Source organism: Microtus ochrogaster, chromosome 21 (assembly GCF_000317375.1).
Source record: "Microtus ochrogaster isolate Prairie Vole_2 chromosome 21, MicOch1.0, whole genome shotgun sequence".
NCBI lineage: Eukaryota > Metazoa > Chordata > Mammalia > Rodentia > Cricetidae > Microtus > Microtus ochrogaster.
Genome location: NC_022022.1, coordinates 8,727,831 through 8,741,879, shown reverse-complemented (window position 1 = coordinate 8,741,879; position 14,049 = coordinate 8,727,831). Strand labels below are relative to the sequence as shown.

Here is a 14,049-nt window from a genome sequence, read left to right as displayed (position 1 = left end):
TCTCTCTCTCTCTCTCTCTCTCTCTCTCTCTCTCTCTCTCTCTCCAACCTTGCCACCTTTAAGGGAGCTTGTGACACCTATTCCAACACTGATATTCTGCTTTACCTCAGGCTCACAGCAAACAATCCATCTGACTTTGGACTGAAATCTCTGAGGCCATCCACAGAACAAACCTTTCTTCTTCTAGTCTCTTTCTTTTAGATATTTGTTACAACAACACCACCAGCAGCAGCAACAAAGAAACTAATACAGGAAATTGATGTCAGAGAGGTGGGGCTAATGCTGTGATCCAGCCAGATGAAGTGGGTTCTTAAGATCTGAAACCCGTTTGTGGGAAGAGTCTGGAAGAGGTTGAAGAAGCAGGCTAGAACGTCTCTCTAGAATGCTTTACAAAGAGCTTAATGGGCAATTCTGGTGAAAGAACATGCTGGTAGGAGTGTGGACAGAGAGACTGTGCTTGTGAAACTTCGCACAGAAATGAAGACTTTATTGGGAATTGGACTAAAAGCCACTCCTATGGATTCCTGGCGAATATTTTGTTTATTCCCCAAGACTTGCATGAGGTTGAACTCAAAAGGAATGGAAAGAATTCCAAGACAACTCAGGATATGCCGTGGTTACCGCTAGCTGCTTTTAGCCAGGTTTACAGTGACAATTAGGAGCAAAAACAGAGCAGAAAATTTGAAAACCTTGGCATCTGCCCAATAAAGAGACTCAAGTTGGGATTCATGGAAAGTGTGGCTATCAGAGGTTGGTACTACAAACTCTGCACTAACACAAAAGGAAAGATACCTTGGCAGTATCTTAAGAATTGACTGGACCCACCAATCAGACTCAAGGATGTAAGAGTAAATTCATTCAGTACATTTTCCTTTGAAAGCCAAGTGTTGTGGCATGCAACTAGGAAGACTGAGGCAGGAAGATGATAACTTCAAAGACATCCTATCTTACACAGTGAGCTCCAGACTACCCTCATCTTCTGTGGGTTTCGTTCTTGTTATTGTTGTTTTTTATAACTTGACCTTGAGATGAGAGTGAAATGGCTGGAGTCCCCTGCTCACACGGAATTCCACAGGAAGCTGCTTCTGTGGGATCTGTGGTATAGACACTAAAGGACCACAGAAGCCATGGTCCAAGGACTCCTAGTCATAGGTCAAGTTGGTTATAAACCTTATCAGCCATCCACATAGTGCTAGCTTTATAGACATGCAAAATATAGGAATTAATGGATCGCCAAGGTTGAAACCACCAGCCATACAATAAATCTTTGCTTCCTTAAGTTGTTTTACTCGGTTATTTTTGCCACGGTGGTAAAGAACTGATGAAAACAACACAATGGCACTTCTCAACTTGGGAATGTTTGTAGTTAACCAGATTCTCTTAAAATACTGAGAGTATTGGGGCTGGAGAGATGGCTCAGTGGTTAAGAGCATTGCCTGCTCTTCCAAAGGTCCTGAGTTCAATTCCCAGCAACCACACGGTGGCTCACAACCATCTGTAATGAGGTCTGGTGCCCTCTTCTGGCCTGCAGGCATACACACAGACAGAATATTGTATAGATAATAAATAAATAAATATTTAAAAAAAATACTGAGAGTATCGAGCAAATTCTGTCTCTCAGCAGTCTGAGCAAGAGATAACATCTGGGTGTGGTGGTGGAAGGTGATCTCAGAAGGAGCGGGACTGGTGTGAGGCCGAACTTGAGAGAGCACTGAAGTTGTGAACAGCACCTGCTGCGGGAGTTCAAAGAGGAAGTTCAAAGACAGGTGAAAGCTGCAAGCCCTGCTGAAGTTGTGTCTATTTTAGTGGTAGAGTCTATCAGGCGAGAGGTCAGGCAAAAGGGGGGAAGTGGTAAGCTTGGTTCATAGCAAAGAATGTTCTGGCAAGCGTGGAAAAAAAAGGGAAGGATCAAAGATAAACATCACTTAATTATGAAGGTTCTAATGTCTGGAGAATACCAGACAAGATCTCCCAGTGGAAATGATCCACTTCAGAGGTGACCGCGTCGAAAGTCCTCTCTTCTCTAACCGCTCACCACTTTGCCTTCTAGGAAGTCAGATCCGTGTCAGCAAAGTGCACTGGTTGGAAAACGCTACAGAGCATGATGAAGTGGGCCTCAGCTGCAGCCTGGACAGCCCTGGCAGCCCAGCCTCCCTGTACTCTGTGACATGGTACTGGAGCAGGGAGAAGGCTGTGAATCAGATGCTGGCCCACCTGCAGTATGACGGCTTGCTGGAGTACAGCCGCGAGGGCCGCAGGAGAGCCCTGCACTGCTACCGATCATCTCCCACAGACTTTGTCCTGAAGCTGCATCGGGTGGAGCTGGAGGATGCTGGGATGTACTGGTGCAGGGTGTCAGAGTGGCAGCAACGTGGCCCCCCAGGCAAGTGGATCAACCAAGCCTCGGATGAGTCACAGCGGATGATGCTCAGGGTGCTGCCTTCAGGTAACTTGGGGGTCAACCAACCACTGGCTCATTGGGTCACTGGCCTATCCGGCTTCCCTCTGTGCTTCCTCCTAGCTTTGTTTCCTTCTTTTTCCAGACTAATGACAATTTTTCAGATTTCTCAAAGAAGATGACTTTACTGCCTTTCTCCATAGTAACTCATTTGAACCCGCAAGGTTTCACGAGGTTTGGGCACAGACACTTGGCTAATGGGCACGTCTGCACTGTTCTGACTTTCCCTTCCCAAGCAAAAGGCCATCAGCGTCATGTGTGCCTCAGATTCCAAGGAACACGGGCAGCCAGCACACTGACCTCTTGGCTGATCCTCTGATCTCAGGATGCTGTTTTGTGGTGGAAAAGAAAACGAGGCAGATAAGATGATAGTTGTGATGACGTCTCTGTGTTTTGACCCAGCTGAGCTAGAGTCGATTATGCACAAATACACCCTTGGTCAAGGGAAGAAAAAATGACAGAACTAAAAACTCTCTTCCTCAGAGGATCAGTGCTGGGATCTCTGTCTGTCTGTCTGTCTGTCTGACTGACTGACAGTCTCGCTCCTTCTGTCTCTTCTCTCTCTCTCTCTCTCTCTCTCTCTCTCTCTCTCTCTCTCTCTCCTCACCAAACTGTTAGGTCTTTGGTGATGTTGCTAGGCAAACATACTCAACTTGCAGAAAATAATTACTGTGGCTCAGAGCTTTGGAGACTCTGGTCTCGGACATTTGGGCCCAGGACTCTGAGTCTGCAGGCACATACCATGGCAGGAGTGTGTGGCTGAGCAAAACCACTCACCTCTGGCCAGAAAGTGAGAAAGAAAAAGAGGAAGAGCTGGTGTCTCACTATCCCTTCAATGGCATGCCTTTAGTGACATGAAGATCTCTCTTCAGAACCTTCTCCTGAAGGCACCACCACCTCCTAATAGAACCAAACCAGGAGCAAGTCTTTCCCACATGGATCTTTTAGGGGATGAAATGGTCATTTAAAATCCAAACATTAGCAATGCTCATTTGGTATCCCCTTCCCATTGTATTATTGTGTCTTGGAAGACACCAGAGAAGGAAAGATGCCATACAGAACTGCCTTAGGTCACCAAGAAAGAGAAGTTCTACTCAAGGGCCTTTGGCCAAAGAGTGACAGTTCTCTGTGTAGGAAAATCATCCGCAGCCAATGTCTCAGCCTTGTGCAGGATCAGACAGCTGATGGGCATCTCTGAGACGTGTGTTACTAAGAAGAACTCTTTCTTCTAGCTGGACCAATGCATCGTGACTGGCTATTATATCTGCCAGCTCATTATCTTTGCTGCTTCTTTCTAGCGAGACTCAAATACCTGAACGATGAACTACAGCCTGGACTTATATTGGGAAAGGATCACTAGAGAAATTAAGGCAGAATTTTGAGACACCACCACACTCCTAACAGACAAGTTAGCTTTAGTAGCAATCTCAGGAAGGGAAGGGGTGCATGTGGCAGTTTCTCGCCGGCAAAGAGAGCCTCACTGCATCCCAGTGAGGCTCAATCTGACTTGTTCCCTAGGATTCTACCATCTTCTTCCCCTGTTCATTCCTCAGGGCCCCACCATCCTTTCCTCCTCTCTGGTCTTTGGGGCTCCACCATCCTCTCCACTTCAGGGCTCCATTTTCCTTTACCCATGTCCATTCCTCAGTAACTCTTTTCTACTTCCAAATGACCAGAAATTTTTTACCAGCTTTTTATTCCAACAGTTACAGGATGGCCCACATATCTGGGCAAGCCCCACAAATGTTTTCCCTGAGAATTCACAGGCCCCATAGAATCAGCAGTTTTTACAAGAGAATAAATGGCAACCATAAACAGGACAGATTCTGTGACTAGCAAGCGTATCTCTCTGAGACAGGTGAGAGGCTGCCCAGCATATCTATGTGAGATCATGGAGAATATCTTGGAGATCATGTAGAAGATGAATTCTGGAAGGAGACACTAAAAAACAGAGTCATTTTTGTGAAGAAGCCCACAGGTCTGTGCCACAGCCAACAGGGTTTTCATTGTAGCTAACATCGTGTTCCCAAGGAAATCCTGGAACTGAGCAACTGGCCTTCTCCGACTCAGGCTCCTGGCTAGTGGTTAGGGAGACAATCAGGGTGATAAAAAATCCTTAGTGGCTGGAGTCAGAGAAGCCTAAACTCAGATGGCAGTCCGAATCACTTATTAGCTATGTCATCAGACTATTGATTTGGATAATGTCCGGCTTTCTCATAAAAATGAAGATCATAATACAAATATGTTTTTATAAACCTGGGCACTGAGCTGGGCAGTAGTGGTGCACAAGCCTTTCATCCCAGCACTTGGGAGGCAGAGGCAGGCAGATCTCTGTGAGTTCAAGAGAAACCTGGTCTCCAGAGCAAGTTCCCAGGACAGCCAGGGCTGTTATATAGAGAAACCCTGTCTCAAAAGAAAAAAAAAATTGTATGGGATCTGTGCATACAAAACCGTAAATGGCAGGGAACATTCCCACAGAATGGGAAAGCTGAATCCACTGTGACAAGTGTCAGCAGATAAATATAGTCCCAGAATTCTGAGGGAGCAATTGAACCAGAGTGAAGGGTCAAGTAGGGATGGGAAGGGTCCCTAGAAGAGGGATGCGTGAGAGGAGAGAAAACGGTTAGGAAAATGAAATGGTACGCAATATAGCAAAAAGATATAAGCTTCATGTCAGAGCAAGGGCTGGCAACTCAGCACACAGTCCAAGGCTAAGCGATGAGGGCCCTGAGAGGGGATGGCATGGAGCTCAGATGTGTTTAGTGGGAAGTGAGGGTGGGGTGCTTTATCACGACAGGCATGGGGTGCTGCTGAACAAGTTCAAGTGTGGCAGTGACACCCTTGGAGTCACCTTTAGAGAGTTCCCATTGGGGGCAGACGTGAAGCTGAAGTGGAGGGAGGCAGACAGGGAGAAGGACATGAAGCTGTAGCCAAGAGGAGGCAAAATGGAGGCCCGAGCTCAGGCAGCGCTAGAGAGAGTGGGGGAGGAAGGACAAGCAGTACGGAGCGGGAGGTCGATTAGTTGGACGTCTGTGGGCAGTGCGTATGCAGAAGAGGCAAAATTGTATTGGGACTTCAGTGGATCACAAGGGCATTTGCCAAGCAACCAAACTAAGGCTGGGGGCAGGGGGCTGGGTCCAGTTTGTGGAAGCTGGGCAGGAGCTCAACCCAGAGAGAGTTTTCGAGAGGTGTTTCTCTGGGAGATAGTGGGAATTTTAAATGTCAACTCTATCTGACTTGTGCACTAGGAGCTATCAATGTGTGGCCAGAATGATGCTCCAGGAGTGACACCTGAGGTGTCCGTGCGTTGGTGGTGGGAAATCAGGACAGCATATCAGGAGACAAGGGAAACCCAAGAGACAGAACAGCACCCAAAGCCTGTTACAGATAAGAATGGGAGCTGAGGAGACGGCTCCGTGCTTAAGAACACCACTTTGCAGCCATGGGAGTTTAAGTACAGGGCCTGGTACCCAAGCCAGGCCTGATCTCATATCCACTGGTGACCCTGGAACTGTGGGAGGTGGTCAGCAGACTCCCTGGGGTTTGCTGGCTGCCAGTAGAGGCAAGAAAGAAACGTAAGATGTGGGTACAGGAAACACGTTGCCTCAAAGGGGCAAGGCAGAGAGTACGAGAGGACACCTGTATGCATGCATGCATGCACGCAACACACACACACACACAGCGAAGGGGAACATCTCCACTGGACCTATGGTAGGGGCAGAAAAGCAGTAAGAGCAGCAGGCTGAGGTGGCTGAAGAGTGAGGAAGGAAGCAGACACGTCAGGCTCAGGTCTTTTCTCAAGAGCTGTAAAGAGCAAGAGAGAAGTCCATAGAAATGGCAGAAAGTACAAACAATGAGTTTTAGTTATTTGCTCTGTTTGGAGTTCAGTTTGGTAGGATCCTGAGCATGTTTCCAGTACATAGGGGAGAAGGCAGAGGGAAGAAAGGTGAAGTCCGTGCAGCAGCTTAGCACCTGGCTGTGGAGGGAACCCTAAAGACAGGGCGCCACCCCCATGCCATCCTTGTGTGGCCAGAATGACGATATGTCCACATCCAAGCCTTCACGTTTCTCTGACTCACCTTCTCTCAGCTGTCACCCTGCCTGGCAGCTGTCACACCTGTACCATGCATCGCCAGCTGTGGACATGGACTCTGGGAATACGTCGGCATGGCATGTCCTCTGTCAGCTCTAGACCGACCTGAGAGTAGTTAAATATTTACCAGCCCACAAGTGTCCTCCTGCCGACTGCCAACTCTGCATGGTGGTGGAATCCAAGTCAAATACAATTCACCACTGCTCTTCACTTCTCCACTTCCTCTGTTTGATTGCACCAGATTGGGTTAGTTTTGGGACTACAGAAAAGAGCCATGGATCAATGGCTTGAGGGGAGGCATATTCTGGACCTTGCTCCCCTCGCCCAGTATTGTCTCTACAATGACTTAGCAGGCTAGGGGCCATAGGGTCGAACTGAGTCTTCCTCCCTTGCCTTCAGTTCCTAAATACAAATGCATTATCCTCTTGCTTGTTTGTTTGTTGAGATAGGGTTTCCTGGAGCCCAGGCTGTCCTCACACATGGTGTAGAGCCAAGGATAACCTTGCAGTTCCGATCCTCCTGCCTCTGCCTCCTCAATACTAGGGGTGCATATCTGCTCCGTTACACCAGATTTGCATGGCGCTAGGAAACGGACCCAGGGCTGTGCGCATGCCAGGCAGGCACACTGCCTGTAGAGCTACATACCCAGTCCCTAAATGTCACATTCTGAAAAGTTGTCTGAGATGCAGTGACAGGTCAGTCCATAAGGCTTTGGGGCAGGGTGCAGATGGACTATTTATGGCAGCCTAATACTCAATACTATTGTCCGGCTTTTATTTAGAATTAAGAATCCATTTTTTGGAAAATGGATTCTTAAAGCAGACATGCATTCCTGCCACACTGGAGTTTCTAGAGAGGCCGTTTGTTTACTTTCCGGTACACTCGGCAAAGTCTGGCCTAAAGCACTCAGCTAACACTTGATGAAAGAGTGAACAAGCACACTTCCAGCCAGGTTAAAACAGGAAGCTGGCAGGGGCCACTTGTGGGATGTACTTGCTGCAGAGATCCCAATTCCGCTTTGAGGTCAGCTCACATGGCCCAAGTTCTAGATGGAGTCAGGAGTTGCGAAGCACCTTCATCCTCTCCCTCTCGAGTCAGCCTTTCCGAGGTAGGGTCCAAAAGAAGGGCTATTCATGGCATGCCTGGCTGTGGGCAGAAGGACGCAAGATATAAGCGGCTGTTCGAGATGAAGTGTACTCGTTATGGTTTTAGATCCATTCCGCAGGTCACGTCCTTTGTGTATGGGGCACTTACTTGGATTGATTCAAAATGCCATGCCAAGCTGGAATGGTTCTGAGTGTCGCCAGTTCTCATCCACATATGGGCGAGAGGCAGATGGTGGGAAATGGTGACTGTAGGACCCAGAGCAAACAGTGCCCTCCCCCGGGAAGTAATTTAGAAGCACTGGAGCTGAGAGTTGCTCGCTGTTGGCCAACTCAGTGCTGTGCCGAGGGCACCGTGCTGCCCTTTGGTGGCAAACGGCTCTAAATGGAGAAGCCGCCTCCTCATGAAGACTCTTCCTTCTTGCTAAAGGCTGGAGTCTCTGGGGCAGAATAGCCCAGTGCCAGATTTCTTCCTGTTTCCTGCATGCCCATCCCATCTCACCAGGACCATACAGCCGGTCCAGCAACTGTAAGACCACAGACTAACCTCCCGATTCTCTAGCACCCCTGACTCGAAAGAAAGCCGGTGCATTAGTTACTTTCCTACCACTGTAATAAAAGACGATGGCCAAGGCAACTTACAGAAGAAAGAGTTTGCTTGGGCTTATGATTCCAGAGGGGAAGCAGCCGTGATGGCAGAGCAGAAGCAGCAGGTAGCAGGTGCAGTCGCTAGAGCAGACACAAAGGCTCTCATCTTGAACTGCAAGAAGAAAGCAGAGAGAGCGAACTAGAGGCAGCGTGGATCTTCAGACTCTCAAAGCCTGCCACTGTGATACTTCCTCCAGCAAGGCCAGACTTCCTCAACATCTGCAAAACAGCACCAATAATGGGGAACCAAGTGTTCAGATGCCTGAGATGGATGGGATAGCTCACCCCTATCACCACAGCCAGTGGGCATCTCCTAAGGAATCATTTAATGTTCCAGTGAAGGGTAAGATTGAGCTCATAAAGGAAGGTGAGGAGTCTGTTGTGTTGTGTTCAGCCTCCCATCTCTGCGACAGAAGGCCTGAGCTAACCTTTAGGGAGGGAACTCCTATTGTATCTCATAGTTTTGGAGTTTTGAGGCTACCGTTGGCTAGTGCTTGGCTTTGAGCAGCAGCAAGGTGGGTAAGAGGGTGCATGTGACACTTCAAGAAGCTTCCCACCTCTTGGAATCCTAGAAGCAAAGAGGAAAAAGGAAAAATAGAAGAAGAAATCAGAATTCCACTATTCCCTTTAAGGCTGCACTCCTAAACCAGGCCCCGCCTCTTCAAGGTCCCATGACTTTTCAGTAGTACCAAGCTGAGGCCAAACCTTGACTACTTAGCCCTTTAAAGAACATTCCAGATCCAAACCACAGAGCTGAGGTCTCTGTGAGGAGTCAGCAGGCTTGGGAGAAGGGTGCCTAGGTGTTTCTCAGCTCCCCCAGGAACCTTCTAGCTAATGTCTATTGCTTGCCCACTTAACCAATGGTCTAGGTATTGTGCCTAATGTTATATTACATATTATCTCATTGCAACTCGATGAATGATCATCATCCCTGTTTAGCTAATAAGAAAACAGAGGATTGTAGGAGATGAAGAACTTATCCAGTGTTCATAAGAGTGAACTGAAGAGTGAAGATTTGAATCAAGCTCTCTCTGGAATACAGTTGGTATTCATCCACCCTGCTGCAGGAATGCTCGTGGCCGGGTGTTTTAACCAGGACCCCATGGCTCCCCACTCTGTCAGAGAAAGTTCTTGGGTCTGAGCTCTGTGAAGAGAGACACTAAGGCAGGCTGTCCTTTGGGGTTAGAAGTTTATTATAAGAGTTCTTCATGCCCCGGAAGACAGCAGCACAATAGGGGCCCTAAAGAGAGTTCAGGCTCACCGGCAGTTTGTGTGTGTGGGTGCTCTTCCTAGAGGTCTCAGGAAAGGGAAAGTTTCCCTGTCCTGAGCTTGTAGCCGGGCTATCTCTGATTCACCTGCTGCAGAATGGGTGGGGTGGGGAGGAGAGGGGATGCCAGAGAAAGGGTGTGCAGCTCTGAGGAGGTGAGGAAATGGAGTAGGACCCGTCTAGCTGAAGTGTGCCCATTATAGAGGTGTCAACACTGGCACCCTTTTGATATCCCAGGGAGTCCAACCCTGAGGTTTATAAGCTTCCTTGAGGAAGTGAAAGCGGTGGCTGTCTGTCAGTCTCCAGGAGTCTGGACACCTGAGGAGAGTGTTTACACCTCAGCGAGGGGCTCTCTGCAGGGGGCCTGCCATTTCCTTACAGTGGCTGTTGTTAGGAAAAAGAAGTTTCTGAAGGGTTGTCTGGTTCTGCCGGCGGGACCTGTTCTACCGCAGCCCTAGTCTCTGCCTCCACTGACCTTGCTTGCAAGTGTCATCAGATGACACCTAGGAGACTAAGTACAGTCCAGCTGGATCATCTGGGAAAAGACTGCTTGGAGAGGAAAGAGTTAGAAATTAAAACAGTTATGGGACCACACCTCTAATTCCAGCCTTTGGAAAGCAGGAGGATCCTGAGTTCAAGGTTCGTTCAGGCTACGTAGTGGAATTACCTCAGAACAAAACAAACAAACAAAGCAAAAGAATCCAAATGTCTCTTCCACTGATCATGTTTTCAAGAAGAAAAATCAAAGGCAAGATGAAGACTACAAACGAGAATAGAAAAAAGCCCAGGCCGCCAGCTTCGACAGCTCTGTGCCAGCCCCCATACAGAACCAACGCCAGGCGCTCTGCACAGCACCATGGTGGCCGCGCTGGTCCTGGCATGGAGAATACACTCGGTCGGCAGTTGACTCCTTCATCCGGATCCCATGAGGCCTTCTAGGGGAAGTGCTGAACAAGATGCAAAGACACAGGTCCGACCCTCAGAGAGCTCACAGTGCCAGGCTGGAACAACTGTCTGGGTTCTCTCTTGATTTCCAGCAAAGAGGTAGTCTTCAGCGTGTAAAACGAATCAGTGAGGCCCCAAAGGGATTTCCTTTTGCAGCAGGAGGTTGTTCAGAATGACCCATTAAACCCGTCTTTATCACCGAGAATCTATAATCTCATAAATTCTATATCTTAACCTTTGAAGAAGAGAGGGCTCCTGTCACTATGGTTTTCCAAGCAAAGCACAGCCGCTGTCAGCATCGGATTGTTCAGAACGGCCCCGATTTCAAATATATCGGAAATGTAGTTGGAAGACCACAGCGAGTGATTGATTGGTAGCTCTTTACACACATGGCTTTCTGCTGACTACCTGTAGCCCGGGCCTTTGGACAGTAGCTCAGGGCATCATTTCCCAGGACCTGTGGCATCTGAGTCCACTCTGCTTTGCTTCCCTGGGAAACGGCTAGGAGCCCCACTGCCCCGCGTTTACTTCTGATAGTCCCTCGCTGCAGACTGAGGCTGCCTGAGGATCACATGCTTTGGCATGTGCAGTGTCTTTAGCCCTGCGGCAGCAGTCAGTTGGGTTTAGTTGGGATTAGCAAACGTTCTTGAGCCCTGTAGGTGAAGCATGGATCCCAGGGCACTGTCAGATGATCTCAGTCAAGGTAAGGAAGGAGCCAAACAAAGGGGCTGCCTGATAAGGGAGTGAGAACTGGGCCTCGTGAAAAGTCTGGGAGAAGTGAGATCCAACCAGACAGGGGCTGTACCCAGAGGCATAGGAAGTGACAGTTGAGCTTGGGGGACACAGAGCCAGGGGCTGAGTGACCTGTGTGACATGGGTCAGGGGGAGAAGCACGCTCCTCCACAGGTTTGGCTGCTGCGGAAGGCAGCGCAGTTCATTGTGAGTTCCAGAAGCAGCGGTGGGAATAGCTCAGTTAAAAATTCAGGGCCAGCTACACAGCTGAGAATGAGGGCTGAATTATACATATCTTTTCTGAGGGAAGAAGATTAAAGGAAAGGTTTTCCTTTTTTGTTTTGCCTTCCTTTTTGGCTGGTGGTTGTAAGTAGGTCACTGGCAGTTCTAAAGCTGCAGTGGCCGGGCAGGGGGGAGACGTGTGTGTTGGGAATGTCCTAGGCCTGTTTTCCGTGTGCTCTCGCAGGATGCAGGGCCTGTGCCCGTCCACCCTGTTGTCTACATGCACTTGCCTCTGCTAATGTTTAAGGAGGTGTACGTGACGATCGGCCCCGGTAATCTGGACACTGACTGTCTTCTGTGTTCCTCTTTTGCTGCAGAATCCACGCTCTCTTCCCGGATCTGCTCCTCTGAAGCCTTCCTCCACTTCCTCATCGTCTGTCCCTTCCTCATGCTGATGCTTCTCTTCACTTCCCTGCTCTGCTTGTGCTGGAAGGCCAGGAAGTTGTCACAGCTGAGTCTCAGTGCACAGAAAGAGAAGGCTCTCTGGGTGGACATGAAGAGAGGAGCCTCTGGAGACTGGACCACAGGGAGGAAGACGGAGGATGCTGAACCCCAAGGAGAGCCTATGCTGATGGAGGGAATGTGATGGAATTGAATCGGACTGACCAGGGTGAATGAATTCTGCTTCGGGCCTTGGCCAGGTTACCTAGGGACCAGAAGGGATGTGTCTTGGGCATGTGTTGTTAACCGGATCCTGCTGTGTTTCTTTGTGTATCACCCATCTTACTCTTTGAGTCCTTCAGATGTAGATAGCATCATTGGCCCAGCGTACATAGACCTCACTTCCTGGAGATCCAACACTCCTCTGGAAAACAAAGAATACGAGTCAAAGAGCCTTCCTTCCTCTCTCATTTCTCTCCAACATCACCTATCCCCTTGGAAACCTCAGCTTGGCTCGGTCACAGGGGAAATCATTTCTCTCTAGATAAGAGATGCAGGAGCAATCTGATGTTAGTAAAGCAAGAGGAACTGAGAGCATGGACTGAGATGCTCAGAATCTGACTCCCCGGCCAGTTTCTTTCTAGGCAGAACCTCCCTCCTCCCCATCCCTTTTCAAATGCCTGCCGGAAAGTGTAACCGCAGGTATCCAATCAGTATTGGTTCTTGGACAAAAGGATAACATGTTGTGGCCTTCTTGGCATTTTTATTTGACTTTGTGCTTTATGATTTGGGAGTGTTTTTTGTTTCTGTTCTTATTTTGTTGAGAAGGGGTCTTGTGAAACAGCTCAGGGCTAGTCTTGAACTTGAACTCACCGTATAGCCCTGTCCTTTATAGTCTGGGCTGTCCTCCAACTTGTGGCAGTTTTCTTCCTGCCAAGGCCAGCCTCTGAACACTGGGGTTAGAAGCATGAATTGGCACCAGGCGGCCATGGCACACGCCTTTAATCCCAGCACTCAGGAGGCAGAGGCAGGCGGATCTCTGAGATCACGGCCAGCCTGGTCTACTTAGTGAGTTCCAGGACAGCCAGAGCTACACAGAGAAACCCCATCTTAGGGTGGGGAGTAGGGGGATGCACACAATAGCATGCTTGGTGTAAGAGTTAGTAAGTCCAGTGTTCTACTCAGCCCCCAAGGCCTCCTATCTCCCCCTCACCTCACCGAGCACACCACAGTGGTGCTTGGCTAATGCCTTATGACAGACAGCACTGCATAGGAGGAATGGGCTTCAGTAGAACTTCAGAGAGGTGTCTGCAGTAATGCCCCATCTCACGTTAGCTGAGTTAGGACTCGGGGGAAGCAGAGGCAGGTCCCTAATGGTACCCCAGAAGGTCACCAGGGTGAGGTGTCATGGTTTAAAGCTTTCAAAAACTGTTTCCCCTGTTCAGCCTGGTTGTAGCCAGAATTGAAAATCAATCAAGTAAAGGACCTCAGATAACACATCTATTTATTGTCTATGTGACCACCAGGGTTTCTTCAGGACTTGGTAATTTGCATTTCTAAGGAGAGCCATTTATTTTTAATTATTTTACCAGGCACACAGTCCTCTCCAAAGATAATTAGTTCCTTTGCTCCTTTGCAAGCAGATTATCAGTGGCTGTGAGAACTCCCACCATAGAGCTGCTGGTTCTTTAATCCCGCTCCCTCTAAAGCCTCCTTCGAAACATTCTAAATGTTTTCTTAAACAACCAACACATTAACGTCTTCTCTCCCAGGTGGGGTGAAATTGAAGAGTTTCTCAGAAATATGAGGGCTCCCCCCATTTTTAGAGGCCTTTTTAAAAATATTGTTTTATTAGGCTTGTGGGTAACTTGCCTGCATGTATGTCTGTGCACCATCGCAAGCTGGGCCCACTAAAGCCAGAACACAGGAGGCAGATGCCAATGGGTTTTTTTGGAACTGGGATGAGAGATGATTGTGAGCTTCCATGTGGGTGCTGAGAATCGAACCTGGATCCTCTAGAAGAGCAGCCAGTGCTCTTAACGGATGAACCATCTCTCCAGTTCCCAAGGCTTTTTTTTTTTAAAGACAGAATTTTACTATATAGCTTTGACTGACCTGGAATTCTCAAGGTAGGCCAGGC

The 14,049-nt window shown here is 48.6% G+C and overlaps 1 protein-coding gene across 1 annotated transcript in view; it reads left to right on the top strand.

Moving 5' to 3' along the window:
* Cd101 (CD101 molecule) overlaps window positions 1-12,643 on the top strand; it is a 34,488-nt gene extending 21,845 nt beyond the window's left edge. The window contains exons 8-9 of the mRNA XM_026784109.1: window positions 2,051-2,446; window positions 11,846-12,643. Of these exons, the coding sequence (XP_026639910.1) occupies window positions 2,051-2,446; window positions 11,846-12,114 (665 nt within the window). The 3' untranslated portion in view covers window positions 12,115-12,643. The remainder of the gene's footprint in view (window positions 1-2,050; window positions 2,447-11,845) is intronic.
* Window positions 12,644-14,049: the final 1,406 nt, after the last annotated feature.